The sequence below is a fragment of the Dipodomys spectabilis genome, unplaced genomic scaffold (assembly GCF_019054845.1).
Source record: "Dipodomys spectabilis isolate Male_0828 unplaced genomic scaffold, ASM1905484v1 ptg000002l, whole genome shotgun sequence".
NCBI classification, from domain to species: domain Eukaryota; kingdom Metazoa; phylum Chordata; class Mammalia; order Rodentia; family Heteromyidae; genus Dipodomys; species Dipodomys spectabilis.
The window spans coordinates 57455707-57469182 of NW_024870679.1; the positions used below are offsets into that span (position 1 = coordinate 57455707).

General features: G+C 52.1%; 1 protein-coding gene across 4 annotated transcripts in view; it reads right to left on the reverse strand.

Annotated features, from left to right (window-relative positions):
- Positions 1-3816: 3816 nt before the first annotated feature.
- Positions 3817-13476, reverse strand: part of Glis1 (GLIS family zinc finger 1) — a 195417-nt gene continuing 185757 nt past the window's right edge. For 2 of the 4 annotated variants that reach the window (XM_042679731.1, XM_042679722.1), the window contains exons 8-11: positions 11460-11613; positions 6496-6674; positions 5786-5953; positions 3817-4263 (exon numbers count right to left, since the gene is read on the reverse strand). In XM_042679731.1, coding sequence (XP_042535665.1) covers positions 4109-4263; positions 5786-5953; positions 6496-6674; positions 11460-11613 — 656 coding nt within the window. In that variant the 3' untranslated portion in view covers positions 3817-4108. Of the gene's footprint in view, positions 4264-5785; positions 5954-6495; positions 6675-11459; positions 11614-13476 lie in introns of those variants that run through there. The other 2 variants (XM_042679740.1, XM_042679748.1) reach the window with 2 other exon arrangements.

Below are 13476 nucleotides of genomic sequence, written 5' to 3' on the forward strand. Positions count from 1 at the left end.
ATTAGGTATGGCTTGAGTACTGCATGTACTCTTACCCCTGGCAAAAGAACTCAAAGAAATCCATTAAACATCAGCTATGTGTTAGACTGTATACTGCACACTGGGCTCCTGATAGAATGACCCAGTGGCACAGGAAAGCTGAATCCAAGCCTCAGCCTGCACCAGCCTGTGGGGTCCCCTGAACCTGTCCAAGCTGTCAGGCAAGAAAGATCCCAGCCTGGTCACACTGGACTGCTTACATTCTCTTCCGGGAAATTTCAAACACATCCAAGAATAGAGAAAAATGCAAGCAACCACAGGGACCAACAGGACAGATGATCCTTGGTTGCAGTGCCCGCAACTTTCATGCAGCCTAGTTCCTTCCCCGTGATGTCTGCCATCCCATCCCCGGCATGGTGATGCCTGCGCTGCTCTGTGCTTTGCTCTGCCCTAACAAACATTCGCACTAGGCCCACATCTAGCACATGAAGGCAGTGGCTCCCCAGTGGGATGGAGGGGTCCCAGGCTCAAGGCCCCTGGGAGTAAATCCTCAGCTTTGGCTCGGCAGCCGCAGACCGACAAGGGCTGGCAGTTCTTTCCGGGCTTGCATTGTTTGCGTTTCCCCCAGAGACAGAACCACTTAGAAACCTATAAATCCCTGGCAGGGCTGCAGCCCAGGCGAGTGTATAAATCAGGACTTGTAAAAACGTAATGGTCCCCTCTGGGTGAGTGAGAGAGGCGTGTGCCAGAAATCCTGGGGCATATCCAGGGATCCAAGTTTGGTCTGTTAAGCAGACCAGCAGGGAGGGGTGAGTCCCCATTCCAGTTCTGCCCGACTGCCTCACGTAAGTCACCTGTCTAAGTCTCAGTTTTGCCCTCTGTAAAATGGGCTACCACACTTGCTGCTGCAGCAATGGTTGTGCTCATGCTCTTTGGGAGGTGGTGGTGGTGGGCATAGCAGTATGGAGAGCATGAGATGCGTGTGATCTCCACTCCTAAATGCTGAATGCTGGGGACACACCCCAGCTATCAGGCCTCTATTGCCTTGGGCAGGTCACATTGCTTCGCTGGGCCACAGAGAGGGCAGAGTGAGGAGAAAGAAGCAAAGGAAGAGGGAGCGAGAAGAAATACGTTCTGACCTCTGATGGGACCTGGTAACATAAAGGATTTTCTGTTGAAGCAAACAGAAAACAAAAACTGGTGGAAAAAAGGAGGGAAAAGAGCCACAGGGATTTGGGTGGGGTGGAGAAAAGGAAGAGGGATGGATATAGGGCCTGGGTAGAACAGTGTTCAGATAGAGCCGACCAGGAGGTAGAGAGCCAGAGAGCCCCAGGAGCAGGGAGGGAGAAGGCAGAGACAGGGCTCTGGGGGAGCCGAAGAGGTGGAGGCTCTGTGTGTGTGTGTGTGTGTGTGTGTGTTGTGTGTGCATGTAATCTCAGCCTACACTGGGCAGAGACATGGGCTGCAGCAGGTCTGGACTGGAAGGGCAGCATGGTTATTTGGCAATCCTGGTCATTGTCCCCAGGCCTTAGGTTCCTGGGGAAGTCTTATGTCCATCGCTGTATATTCACAGGCCTGGCCTGTTCCCCAGTAAAAAACATCAGCTCCCTCCCACCTCCCCCCAAACCCCCATCTGTGTGACAATGACAGCCACACCTCTCTGCCACTTAGGGCAGTACTGTGCTCTTGGGAATAGAGGTGGCAGGCTCCCATGCCCTCCCCTAGAGGGTGGAAGGAAGAAAGGCTGCAGCTCATTTTTTAAATGAGCTGCTAGGATGATGGCTGGGCAAGGGCTCAGGTGCCTCTGTGTCCTGCCCCGGGGCCTCCCGTGCCATGCTCACCTTGGATAAACAGCAAACTCCGCCGACATCAGGACCAGGAAACCTGAGGGTGCCAAAAGGAGTGGGGACAGTCCCCAGTGAGAGAGGAATCACGCTGGCAGTCCCCAGGACTTCTGTGAGCAGGGGTCTGGCTCTGCCATCACCTCCAGCCCACTGTCTGCCTCCTCTCCACGTCTCTTTGTTTCCCTCCCTCTCCCTCTCCCTCTCCCTCTCTCTCTGAAATTAAATGGGATCCAACTGCCAGCTCCCTGTGTGTTCTGCTCGAGGCTCAGCCCTTTTCATTATTAATAGAAATATGTCCTCATTGTACAGTTTAATTCTGCTTATCTGGAGTGGATTAAGTACTTACAATGACATGCAGTATTGATTCCTGAGCATCCCTGTAAAAGGAATTTCGCCACAGCCTAATTAGTTCCATAAAATCAGTGGGGGAAGAGACATGGGGATGGAGGGACCCTGGCTGGGAGTTAGGGGCCCCGCACCAGTCGGGGCTTGGCCTGGGTCCACACAGAGGCCAGGGCTGTGAGAGGTAGGCGCCAGAGTGCCCCAGTCTTTAAGGGGCAAAAGGTGCAGTATGGATGACTATGCCATGGGGACAAGTTACTTTACCATTCCTCAGTTTCTGCATCTGTAAAATGGGGACAAAGATCATCTGGAGTCAGATGAGGCGCAGACTAGCTAGCTGATGGAGGAGAGTTTAAACGTGTCCAGCAAACCAAAGGACGCATGGCTCCTGGCTTTCTGACAGTACAAGTCCCCCCTGCCCTATCATGGAGGGCTGGGTGGACAGATCACTGGATGGGAGTGAGGCCCTTAATGGGACACAGCTATGCCTGTACTTCCCTCCCACGCGGGGTCCTTCAGTGGCTGAGGAAAGCATGCTCTGGATGTAACCCCACATTGGGGTGGGGTGGGAGAGAGCGAAGAGGACAGGGCACAGTGGCTTCTCAGTGGGTTCTTAGACTCACAGTTGGTGCGATCCAGATAAATGTCCCTAGATGAGGAGGAGGGATCATGCTTGTGGCGAGAGTTCTGTCACTGCTTGCTTAGGTGGCCTCTGTAGCCCCCGTTTCCCCTCTGTGAAGGGGTTTGACTCGACTTTTCCATCTCTCATTGCCTACTTAAGCCAACTGTGTGGACACAGAGCTGCCTGTGGATCTGCATTTGAATCTGGCAGCTGCTCCTCAGCTGATAGCGGGGTGGGGGTGGGGAGCTGGAAGACTCTCCCTCGGATATTTCTAGGAGTAGGGTAGAACTTGACACACAAGAGGTATGCAAGGAATGGAACCTGTTTGCTTTGTGTCTCTTGAGCTGAGAGGAGGCAGGACATTGCCTTCAACTTTTCCATGACCCGCAGGGTGACAAGGCAAAACGCACACCATCCAGGTTACCAGCACAGGTTTGGGTGTTGGGCTAGACACTGGAGAGGGACAGAGTGGAGGCAGCACTAGGCCAGACCTCCCGGGGCCTCAGCCAGTCTTCAGGGACCCACCTGTGCTCCTTCCTTCTACGGCTGTTGGGTATTAGTGTTCAAAAGCCTGTCTAGACTCCCATGGCGTCAGAGGTCTACAGAGCCCGGGTGGCAGAGCTTCAGCTCACTCTTCCACTGGCTGAGGCCTCGATGCAGCAGTCTGCAGGTACCTGGGGACATGGCTTGGGTTCCATGTCACTCTGACATGGTGTGGTGGGACCACATCAGTCACGGAGCCCCTCCTAGCCTCCGTCTCTCACCTGTCTGTGGTGATACCCCTCCCTGGGGTCTCTTAACAGTCATAACATGTGGAGGTGGGAGGCAGTTAACACAGGTACCTATCCACATGCTGGAACCTAGGGCCGACCTGGGGCCTCCATGGGGAGGCCGTCCATGGGGCCTCCCAAGCCCCCAAAGGTTGGCTCTTTGCTGTGTACTCCTGGTCTCAGCTTCTAGGCTGAATCCCACCAGAGGACCTGACTTCCAAGTCTCATTTCCAGTTTTTAATGCTTTGTTGGTAAAACCAAAAATATAAAACTGACAGGGAAATGGAAACAAGTTCTGTACAATTTATATACACGAGGTCTGTGATGTTAAAACCATAGGGAGGAGAAAGAGGAAGACACTATCAAGGAACTGTCGCAGGGCATGTTCCCTGGTGGGCAGCTCGGAGCTCAGCAAGCCACTCCCTCCCACAGTGCCGGGTTTCCCTGTGATGGTCACTTTGCTGCTCCTGCCAGGTGCAGGGGGCGGGAGCCCGTGGCAAGTAGGTGAGGCAAAGTCTGTGAGCTGGGCAGGCAGGCGGGTGAGCCTTCCTTCAGGTGTCGGTGTAGATGGAGGGGATGTGACTCAGGCAGTGGTCAAAGGCTCCATTGGAGAAGAAGCTACAGTCCTCAGGGCCGCTGGACACATCTTCGGCTGGCTGTGGCGGCAGCACTGTGGGGCATGGGGCCTCAACCAGGGCCTCATAGCCTATGGGAGACAGGAGAGAATGGATTTCTTAGACCTCAGGTGCCTGTGGTAAGGAGAGGGGCTGGAGGGAGTCCTGAGCCTGACCCTCTAGGGAGCCTGGGACAGCTAAGGGACTATGCTCACCTTGATAGGGGAACTGGCTGACAGTAGCGGTGCTGCAGTGGGTACTGGGGAGAGCAGAAGCCCAGAGAAGCTTCTCATTCTGGTTGGGGGCTTCTCTAGTTCTCTGACCCAGTATGGGGTTACCTTTAGCTCTCCCAAAGTTACTGATGTCAGGCCTTGCTGCTACACAGAGATCTGCCCAGGTGGGTAGGGGTGGGAAAGTCAGGATAGTGAGAGCCAGTGGGGTGGGTACAGCACTGGTACCTGATCACACACCAATCAGTGTGCTCACAAACCTGGAACACACCACACAGGTGAACCAGACACAGTTCTATCATGCAGATGTGTGGCACATATCCACCTTCATACACTGTATTCCAATCTACAGGTACACAGCACACTCATCTGAAACAAGCCCGCAAGTGACTGGGCCCACACACAGGTCTGTGGACACAGGTAGTTGCAGGTGGGTGACACAGTGTGCAGAGCGACAGGTGTGGGAACATCAGGATGGCACGACTTGAGTACAAGTGTGCAGATATGAGAGCACACGCTCTGGGGTCCCCTCCTGCTGCCCAGAACCACCTGATCCAGCCCATGTGCACATGCACACAGGCATGCCCACTGTGCAGACAGGACACATAGAGATGAGAAGCACATGTAAGAATGCACACATGGACCATTACAGAGAGACCCATAGGGCTGAGTGCTTGTCTGTGGCCCTGGTACTTGACCTTCTACCCTTGGTTGCCTGAGAGCCCTCTGGGGCAGGCCTGCAGTTTCCCCTTTGGGCCTCAGTGGCCGCTAGCTAGACCTGGCCCCGAAGCTGATTTAGGAAGAGTTTGGCTTAGGGCGCTCCAAGAGGTCTCACCCACTCATCTGCCATCTTGTTCTGCCTACGCCTGGTTTGATGGGCTGAGCTGATTCACTATGGTCACACAGAGCCTATTCCTCTCACTAGGCTTCTCTAGCTCACCAGGGACTAGGAGACAGGCCCTCTACCTCTTCTGCTCTTGGACCCCAGACTATACGGGGGAGTAAATATGCTCTAGGTACTGCTCCTTCCTGGTCTTTTCTTTGTAAATGGGAGTCCAAGTCCTTACTGTATCCGTAGGGTCTACAGCTCAGCTAGCCTCCATAGGTGCTCAAGCAACACTTGGGAGTGAGGCAATAGTTAGACTAAGAGCCCCACTTTAGTGTTCCCTGAGTCCTCAGAAACCTGTGGAAGACACACACAGCTGTGTGGGGCTGGGCAGAGCCATCTACTGTCATGGGTGCAAATATCAGCTCTATGAAAACTGGGGCCCTATAATCCTCTGTGTCTTTGTACACAGGAGGATCTTCCACATAGGGCTTCCAAAGAATGTGGGACCCTGCCTAAAGCAGCACATCCCATAGAGCAGGAGCAGGCAGCACTTACCTGGGGCAGGTAAAGGTGCACTAAGGCTGTGGTAGCCATTGGGTCGCAGTGGGTTGAAACCATGGGCTTCCCCTCCCAGTCCGTCTCCACCTGTGGCTGGCTCTGTTGTTCGGTAGCAGTCACCATAGGGGAAGCAATTCTGGATGGAGTGGAAACTCCCTTGGTAGCCTGGAAGAGTGTGCAGCAAAGGTTGCATTCATGAAGGGAAAGTGCAGGGCAGGGAGCGGACTGAATCACTGTACAATTGTACTCAGGCCAATTATCTGGTCCATTGTGGTTATGCATGAGAGGATAGAGTACAGGGCAGGGAAGGGGCCCAAAGTCTGTGGAGAGGAGGGCTGGGGGGTCCCATGTGGACGATGGTGCTCTTGCTCTCCCACTCTCTCTAATCCATTATACGTACTACCCACCTTCTCGTTCTCCAAGCATTCCTACCGCCAAGGCCAAAGCCCTGCTATGCCGTTCTCTCAAGGGGAAAGCCCTTTCCCCACCGTGGACAGTGACTGAAGGGCCCTTCCTTACCTTCTGGACTGATTTTCTCAAAACTAAGTCCTGGCTAGGTGCTGTGGGTCACTGTCTCCCAGCTTCTCCAGTGTGAGCTTCCACGTCTGGATGTCATTCTCTGAGGACCCACCTGCCTCCCCCAGGCTTGTGTGCTGCTCCATAAGGAATTAGGGGTGTACACGAAGAGATGTCAGGACGGGTCTTACCTTGTGGGCTTGGCAGAGGCGGGGGTGGGGGGCTCTGGAAGGGTGGGTAGGGTGGCTTGCTGGGGAGTGTGGGGAAGGGCTGGCCCCCGGGAGACTGGCTCTGGGAAGACGGTGGCAGTGGTGGTGGTCCAAGCCCCTTCAATGGGCTGACCATGGGTGAGAGGAGGCTGGATCCCAACCTGGAGAGAACAGACCACCATGAGCAGGCAGGCCTGGGAGAGAGGCACAGCGCTGGGTCCTCTCACCACCTGCTCTTCCTCCCAATGGTGCAAGCGGAAGAGAAAGCCTTGCTCAGTTATGTTCAGGTGGGAGAGCTGATTGAGAGCTTAGCATCCGGCTTGCTAGTCAGCAAGGAACCACAGCAAAGCACACAACCTCTGGAATCTACAGAACACTGTTTAAACTCCTGTTCTCACCAGCAAACTTGCAACTGTAAAGTTGCTGAGCCTTAGTTTCCCTACAAAGGGCTGTACTCTTCTGGCACTCCAAAACTCTCATTATTGAAGGTGGAATACCATTTGCTTTGCTGGGTGCTCAACTCTAACTGTGTGCCATTTGGGCCATTTAGAGGATGAGCCTTGGAATGGCCCATACTGAAAGCCTTAGCAGGTGTTTGACAGAAGAATCCACAGCACTAAATCACCATTCATTGCCCTCCCTTGGCCCAAGCCCTGTGACAGGCTTCTTATGCCCTTTTGTAGATCAGAAAAAACAAGGCTCACAGAGGTCACCCATGTTCTTCCCAGCCACAGAGCACTGACCTCGTGAGTAATATTGGGTAAAATCAAAGCAATGTGTACAAAGCCCCACTGGACTACCAGATAGCCACTCCATCAACAGGAAGGGAAGAGCTAGTAGGTGTGTCTGATGTCCAAGTTGGCCCCCTCTTTTTTCTTCCATCTCCACTCTTGACCATCTCCTCTCTACTTGCATACCTCGTGTGATAGGGGCTCACATTTCCCTTCATATAGAGCCTAAGGGATGCAGGCCTAAGACAGTGCTCACCGGAAGATCTTGTGCCTGAGAGCTTGGCAGTTACCCTAATCCAGCCACACAAAGCACCATTGAAATGGACTGCCACTGCTGCTGACCAGGCTCCTACCTCAGCCTTGGGTGTGCTCACAGAGACCAAAGCAACTTTGAGGTTAGTTGGGCTCTGGGATGAGGCAGAAGGCTTGTAGCCTAGGAAGTATTTATGTGCAGCAAGAAGGAGTGTGTGTGTGTGTGTGTGTGTGTGTGTGTGTGTGTGCGTGTGTGTGTGCGCATGTACGTGTGTGTGTTCAGTCTCTATATTCTTGTGTGGATCTGTAGATTTGTTGGATCAGCCACATTAAAATAGAAAGTTCCAGGTAGCCTGTACTTCCCTGCTTGCCCGAGGCCTGTGAGTTGCTCCAAGACTATATGAGGTGTTAGTGGGACAGCTTTGAGGGAAGCCGGGACTGTATGACACTGACAGGAGACTTGGAGTGAGATGCGGGGGAGGGGGCCCATCTGCAGTTGGATGTGCCCTCTTTACTGCCTCCATCCTGAGCCCTATATCTGGTCACTGTATCTCCAAGGCCCTGTCTTTTACATGCCTGGTCCCCTCATGAAGTGTAGAAGGGGGCCTCTGTGCTGGGTTCCTGGCCTTTAGTTCATGAGTCAAATCCTCATTGAGTGGGACAGGGTGTGAGTACTATGAGCTGCAGGGCTGTGTAACAACCTGGGGTCTTCATGGTCAGTTCTGGTAGGAGCTTGGTCAAGGTATGGCCAAGAGAGTGATCCCTCTTCCTTCAGGCCTGGTGTGTGGTGTCTGACTTGCCCCCATCCCATCTGGGGACCAACAAGCCAGCTCTCCCCAGCAGCTCCTCTGGGGAGGGCCAGCTTTGGGCCTGGCATATGGCAGATGATGACACTAAGTGGGTTTGTGAATTGCTCAGTTCCAAGTCCCAGAGATGAACTGCTATGCAGAAGTAAGAAGAACAGATCAGAGGGGGAAACACATGGGTTTTCCCGTCTCTGCCCTGCCATAAATTTGCATTTGCCACCTTCACAGCCAGTGAAATTAAACAGAACACAACTCTACGCGCAGCCGACATGACGCGCAGGCCAAGCTGCACTGCTCCACCTGGACTCTGAAAAGAGAGGAGGTCACCTGGAGCCTTCTTCTGAGCCATGCAAATAACTCCCACATCAAATACTTGTGTTTCAATTGGAATCAATAAAAATTAATGTGAAACCTCACTGGCCTGGCAGACAGAGGGCTTCATACCAAGCACAGAGCTAGGAAGAAAAAAACCCACCCTATTTGGCGTCTTCTCTGAGCCAGGGTAAATACATTTGGTCATGAAGTCGGCCCTCTTAGCATAGTTTTGAGTGAATCAGATAATTCTGTCAAGCTATTTAAACGTACCAGCAAACCGCTGGGGAGCCTCAAGTGGCTGTTCTCTGTTGACTTTGGCAGGAAGGGGAGGTTGAAGGCCCTTCCCTCCCCTCTCTCCTCAGTGGATGAAAAAATAAACCCATTCAGGCCAAGCCTCAGACTGGTGTCAGGCACGAGGGCCCTTCTCTCCTGCAGCGGAGGGGCTGGGTGCTTGGTTGGGGAGGATGCCTTGGACCTGCTCTCCCAGCAGTGGTGGGCAGGTGGGCTGGGTGTCCTGCCTTGTCATCACTCTGCCTCTCACTGCAGGAATTCTTGATAGGCACTTATGCAGGTGGCAGGCAGGTGATTAGAGGCTGTGCAGAGCACAGTCAGGAAGGGCTCGTATGGCTAATTTTCCTTTGGCTGGAGATGTTGGGGCTGGATGGTGAGTGAGCAGGTGGACTGAGCTGGGAGTAGGATGGGGCAGGGGCTCCTGTCCAAGGAGCTGTACCAAATGACATACACAATGCCAGGCACATTTGTCTGACTCTCATCTGTTCCTAGAGGAGGGTAATTTTTTTTCTCTTTAAATAAGTTTTATTTTTATAATCTGAATGTTGTAATAAAATTATTATAATAGTAGCTATCTTTATTCTCTGGGACTTGGACTATGCCAGGCATGCCCTGGATGCTCACACTCTCAGCTCCCTGAGGTAGGTCTGTGGGGACACTGTACTGGCCAGCCTGGAAGCCCTACTACTGTCATGAGGTGCTCTACCCTATGAAGATGAGGATCCCTGCCTGAGAAGGCTTTCTCTCTCCCTTCCCCTTCCCTTCCTTCTTTCCTTCCTTTGTGTGTGTGTGTGTGTCTGTGTGTGAGAGAGAGAGACAGAGAGAGACAGAGAGAGATGAGATATTTAGGGCTTGAATCCAGGACCTGGGTGCTGTCTTGAGCTTTTGTGCTCAAGGTTATTGCTCTATCATTTGAGCCACAGCTTCATTTTTGGCTTTTTGTTAATTAATTGGAGATAAGAATTGCACGGACTTTTCCTGCCCAGGCTAGTTTTGAACAGTGATTCTCAGATCTCAGCCTCCTGAGTAGCTGGGCTTACAGGTGTGGGCCATCAGCATTAGATTAGGAGGATAATTTTTATTGCTCTCTGCTCTTACAGCACCATCTTCTCCAGCTCTGTTCACACCTTTCTGCCCACCTTGGGGCCTGTCTCTGTCTTTCCAACCCTTTCTGCTCCACCAGGGTCTCCTAACTCTGCTGCGCCAGGCTATCACTACTGCCTTTTGGATGTTCTTTCATCACCCCATACCACTTGGTCAGGATGCTGTCCTGTACTCCATAATCTCTTGCCTCCCACAATCCAGCCTGTGTCTGACTCCAAATCTGGTCGCATGGCTGCTCCCAAATCTGGTTACAGTCCCAGGACCAACCTGTGGTTTAGGCCTGACAGCCTATCCACAGCTATCATTCACATGATGGCTTTTGTACCAGCCTTCATCAGGCCTGTCTGCATCCCTGCTGCTCTTTCCCTCACTTGTCCTCTACCTGTCCAGTTCTGCTTCACCTTACAGGCTAGTTTAGCACCCTGCACTAGGCAGCCTTCTCAGGGCATCCTCTGACTTTCCACAGCCTTTTCTGCTTTCTCTCTACAGTACCTGGCCCTGTATAACCAGTCTCTTGTGGCCTATCCTCCCCTCTCACCTCACACATGGCAGCTTCAGGATGGAGCCAGTAGTGGCCCAGCACTGGGCCCAGCTTACTCTCAAGGCTCAACTGTATGCTGAAAGAAGGGATGACTGGCAGCAGGGGCCCAGATAGGAGCTGGTGGTGAAGTCAGGCTGGCCCCAGGTATAGACTGGTTAAGGCCAGGGCTGCAGTCTTGGCATAAAAGGGCAGAAAAAGAGGGAAGTATTGGGGCCATGCCTTGGGTGAAGAATTTGATCAAGTCACTGCTGGTAATAAGCAAAGATTGTTGGGAGGACAGGAGGATAGGACTGAATTTCCTCTGTACTAGGAAGACACAGACTCCAGCATTGTTGGGAGTTAGAAATGAGCACATTTACTATGTCTAGACTTTAAGTGGTCACAGTGAGAGCTACACTGGATGCAGGAAAGATGTCCTCTCTGCAGTGAGACTCTGTTGTAAGATTCCAAGGAAGCTCTGGCAGGTAAAGCCACAACCACAGCTACAGTAGCAGAGATGGGTGAAGACTAGCAAGTCTCTCTGAAGGGGAAGTTGGAAGCTTGCTTACCAAATGCACAGAGGGCCAAGAAGAAGCCAAGGGAGACTTCAAGGAAGCCTGGATATAGCAGTACACAGGTGTGAGCCCTGCATCCTCCCAAGACTCTCAGGAGGGAGAAAAGGGTGAGTATCCAAAGCTCAAATACCAATATTCCTGCCTCTAAGTCATTGGGAGCCATTGGTAACATGATGCATGGAGAATGTTTGGTAGAAAGCAGAAAATGCTTTGGTAGAAAGCACAGAGCTCTGTAAATGTGAGGTATTCTCATTATTTTAACAACCACACGGTGTGTGAGGTGCCTGCACTTACCCATCTCTCAAGTAAGTGCCCACATGTTCCTCAGGGAGGACTGGCTTGGGGTACATACCCATCCCTGGTGCTCTCAGTGGTCGGCAGAGGGGACATATGGTGGTGGGAACTGGTAGCATCCAGTGGGTGGGGCCTGGAAGGGATGTCGAGCGTAGGGGGCAGGATGCCTGAAGCAAGCCCACTGTGGGGGTTGATGGAGCCAGGATACACACCTGCAGGAAACCAAGAACATATCACTGGGCTTTGTCCTACTCCGAGAGATGACTGTGATGAGCAGGAGCAATGTGTGACAGCTTGTAAGAGAGAATGACAAGAAGGATAATGAATACTGTTGTATTAATAGGAGTTTAAGGGTCCAAACAAGAAAGGTGGTAGCTCTACTCAGCATGGCTAAAGGACCATGTCCAGGGCTAAGGACTCTTATGATGGCAGTGGTGGGCAGGAAATGGCTGCCAGAGACATAAGATAGTCATACCTCGTGTGTGTGTGTGTGTGTGTGTGTGTGTGTGTGTGTGTGTGTGTGTGTGTGTGTGTGTGTGTGTGTGTGTGTACACCTCTCTGGGCTGTTTTGGAAATGTAACTGCTCTGTGTATTCCTAGAAACCAGCGGGGTCTTTGGAATCAAGAGCAGCTTGAGAGAGATAGAAAGAAGTTTAGACTTGACAGTGACTTCTAGCCAGGAATGTTGTTGCAGGTGAGACAGAAAGGAGCTTAGGCTTGACTGACTTCTAGCCAGGAATGCTGCTGTAGCACACTGGGCTTCTGGAGAGAATGAATTGTAATCCTCAGAAATGTCCAAGCAGAGCCCAGGAGTCTTCTGTGCACTGTTCCAGGGAGAAAATGACTATACCAGCTGGCCTGAGAGAGCTCTGAGTAGGGCTGACATACATAGCTTTCGAGGCTGCATACTACATGAAAGGTCCCCACTGTCCCAATTGAGGCCATTTGTCAAGCCTTGCTCAGGGCTCAGATTCTAAACCTACAGGTCATACTTATAGGGTTAACCATCTTCTTAAGACAGGCGGGCTAAAACTAATGGGGATCAGTTTTGTACTCCACCCCTCATCATGTTTATCTGAAGAGGAACTGCCATCATGTTCCCTGCTATCTGTGTACTGAAGGATGCACTGGAGGACCCCTTGGTCCCTGGGCTGTACGCTGGGTGACACCGGTACAGTGTACACTCTGACAGGAGAATGCCTCAGAAAATTGTTACCTTTGAATGTCACTCTGGTCAGCAGGGATCCAGATCCAGTGATTTTTATCACCCTACAAGGAGCAATGTGAGTACGCATCAGGTTCCCTCATGGATGGGCTGAGGAAGGAACTTTACCTGTTCCACTGGCTAGGTTCCAAGGCTATCTCATACCAGGATGGCCCTTCTGGCCCAGGCCTACAATTCAAGAGGCTGCTTCAGGAAAATGAGGTCTCAGACTAAATCCTCCCACCCATAAACATCTTCCTGTAGCTGGGACAAAAGGCGCATGCCACTACTCCTGGCCCCATAAACCTTAATATTAATACAACAGGTGACCTGCCAAAGTCACACAATAGACAGCTAATAAGGGCCTGTCTCTCAGGTCTGAAGCTAGTTCTAGGAATGTCTAGAATGCCACTCTAGGAATGGCTCAAGCTAGTATCTAGCTGGACTGGCGAGGGCCTTGGTTCTATTCTAGGCTTTGTGCTGGCTGACTGTGAGACCCCCACATCCCTGGCAAGTCCCAAGTGCCCTCTAGTCTCTCACTAGTCTTACCACTGGCCACCTCTGAGACATCTGTCCCTAAAGGCAGCACTGTTATCCATCCATCCATCATCCATCCATCCATCCATCCATCTAGCTCCATGTCCTTCTGGCTAGTTCAGATATATACCGGAAGGGGAAGATTATGGAGGAAGCCTGGTACAGTACTGTTCATCCTGTAACATTTAGTGCCTCCTAGGTACCTCCTGCCTGGCCATCTTGAACCAATTTTGGGGCTTGACAGCTGGGAGGGCCTGGAATAGGCATGGCTGATCCTCATGCTTCTCATGTCCTCACTGCCCATCACAGTATCAAAGCCTGCTAAAGATGGCCCT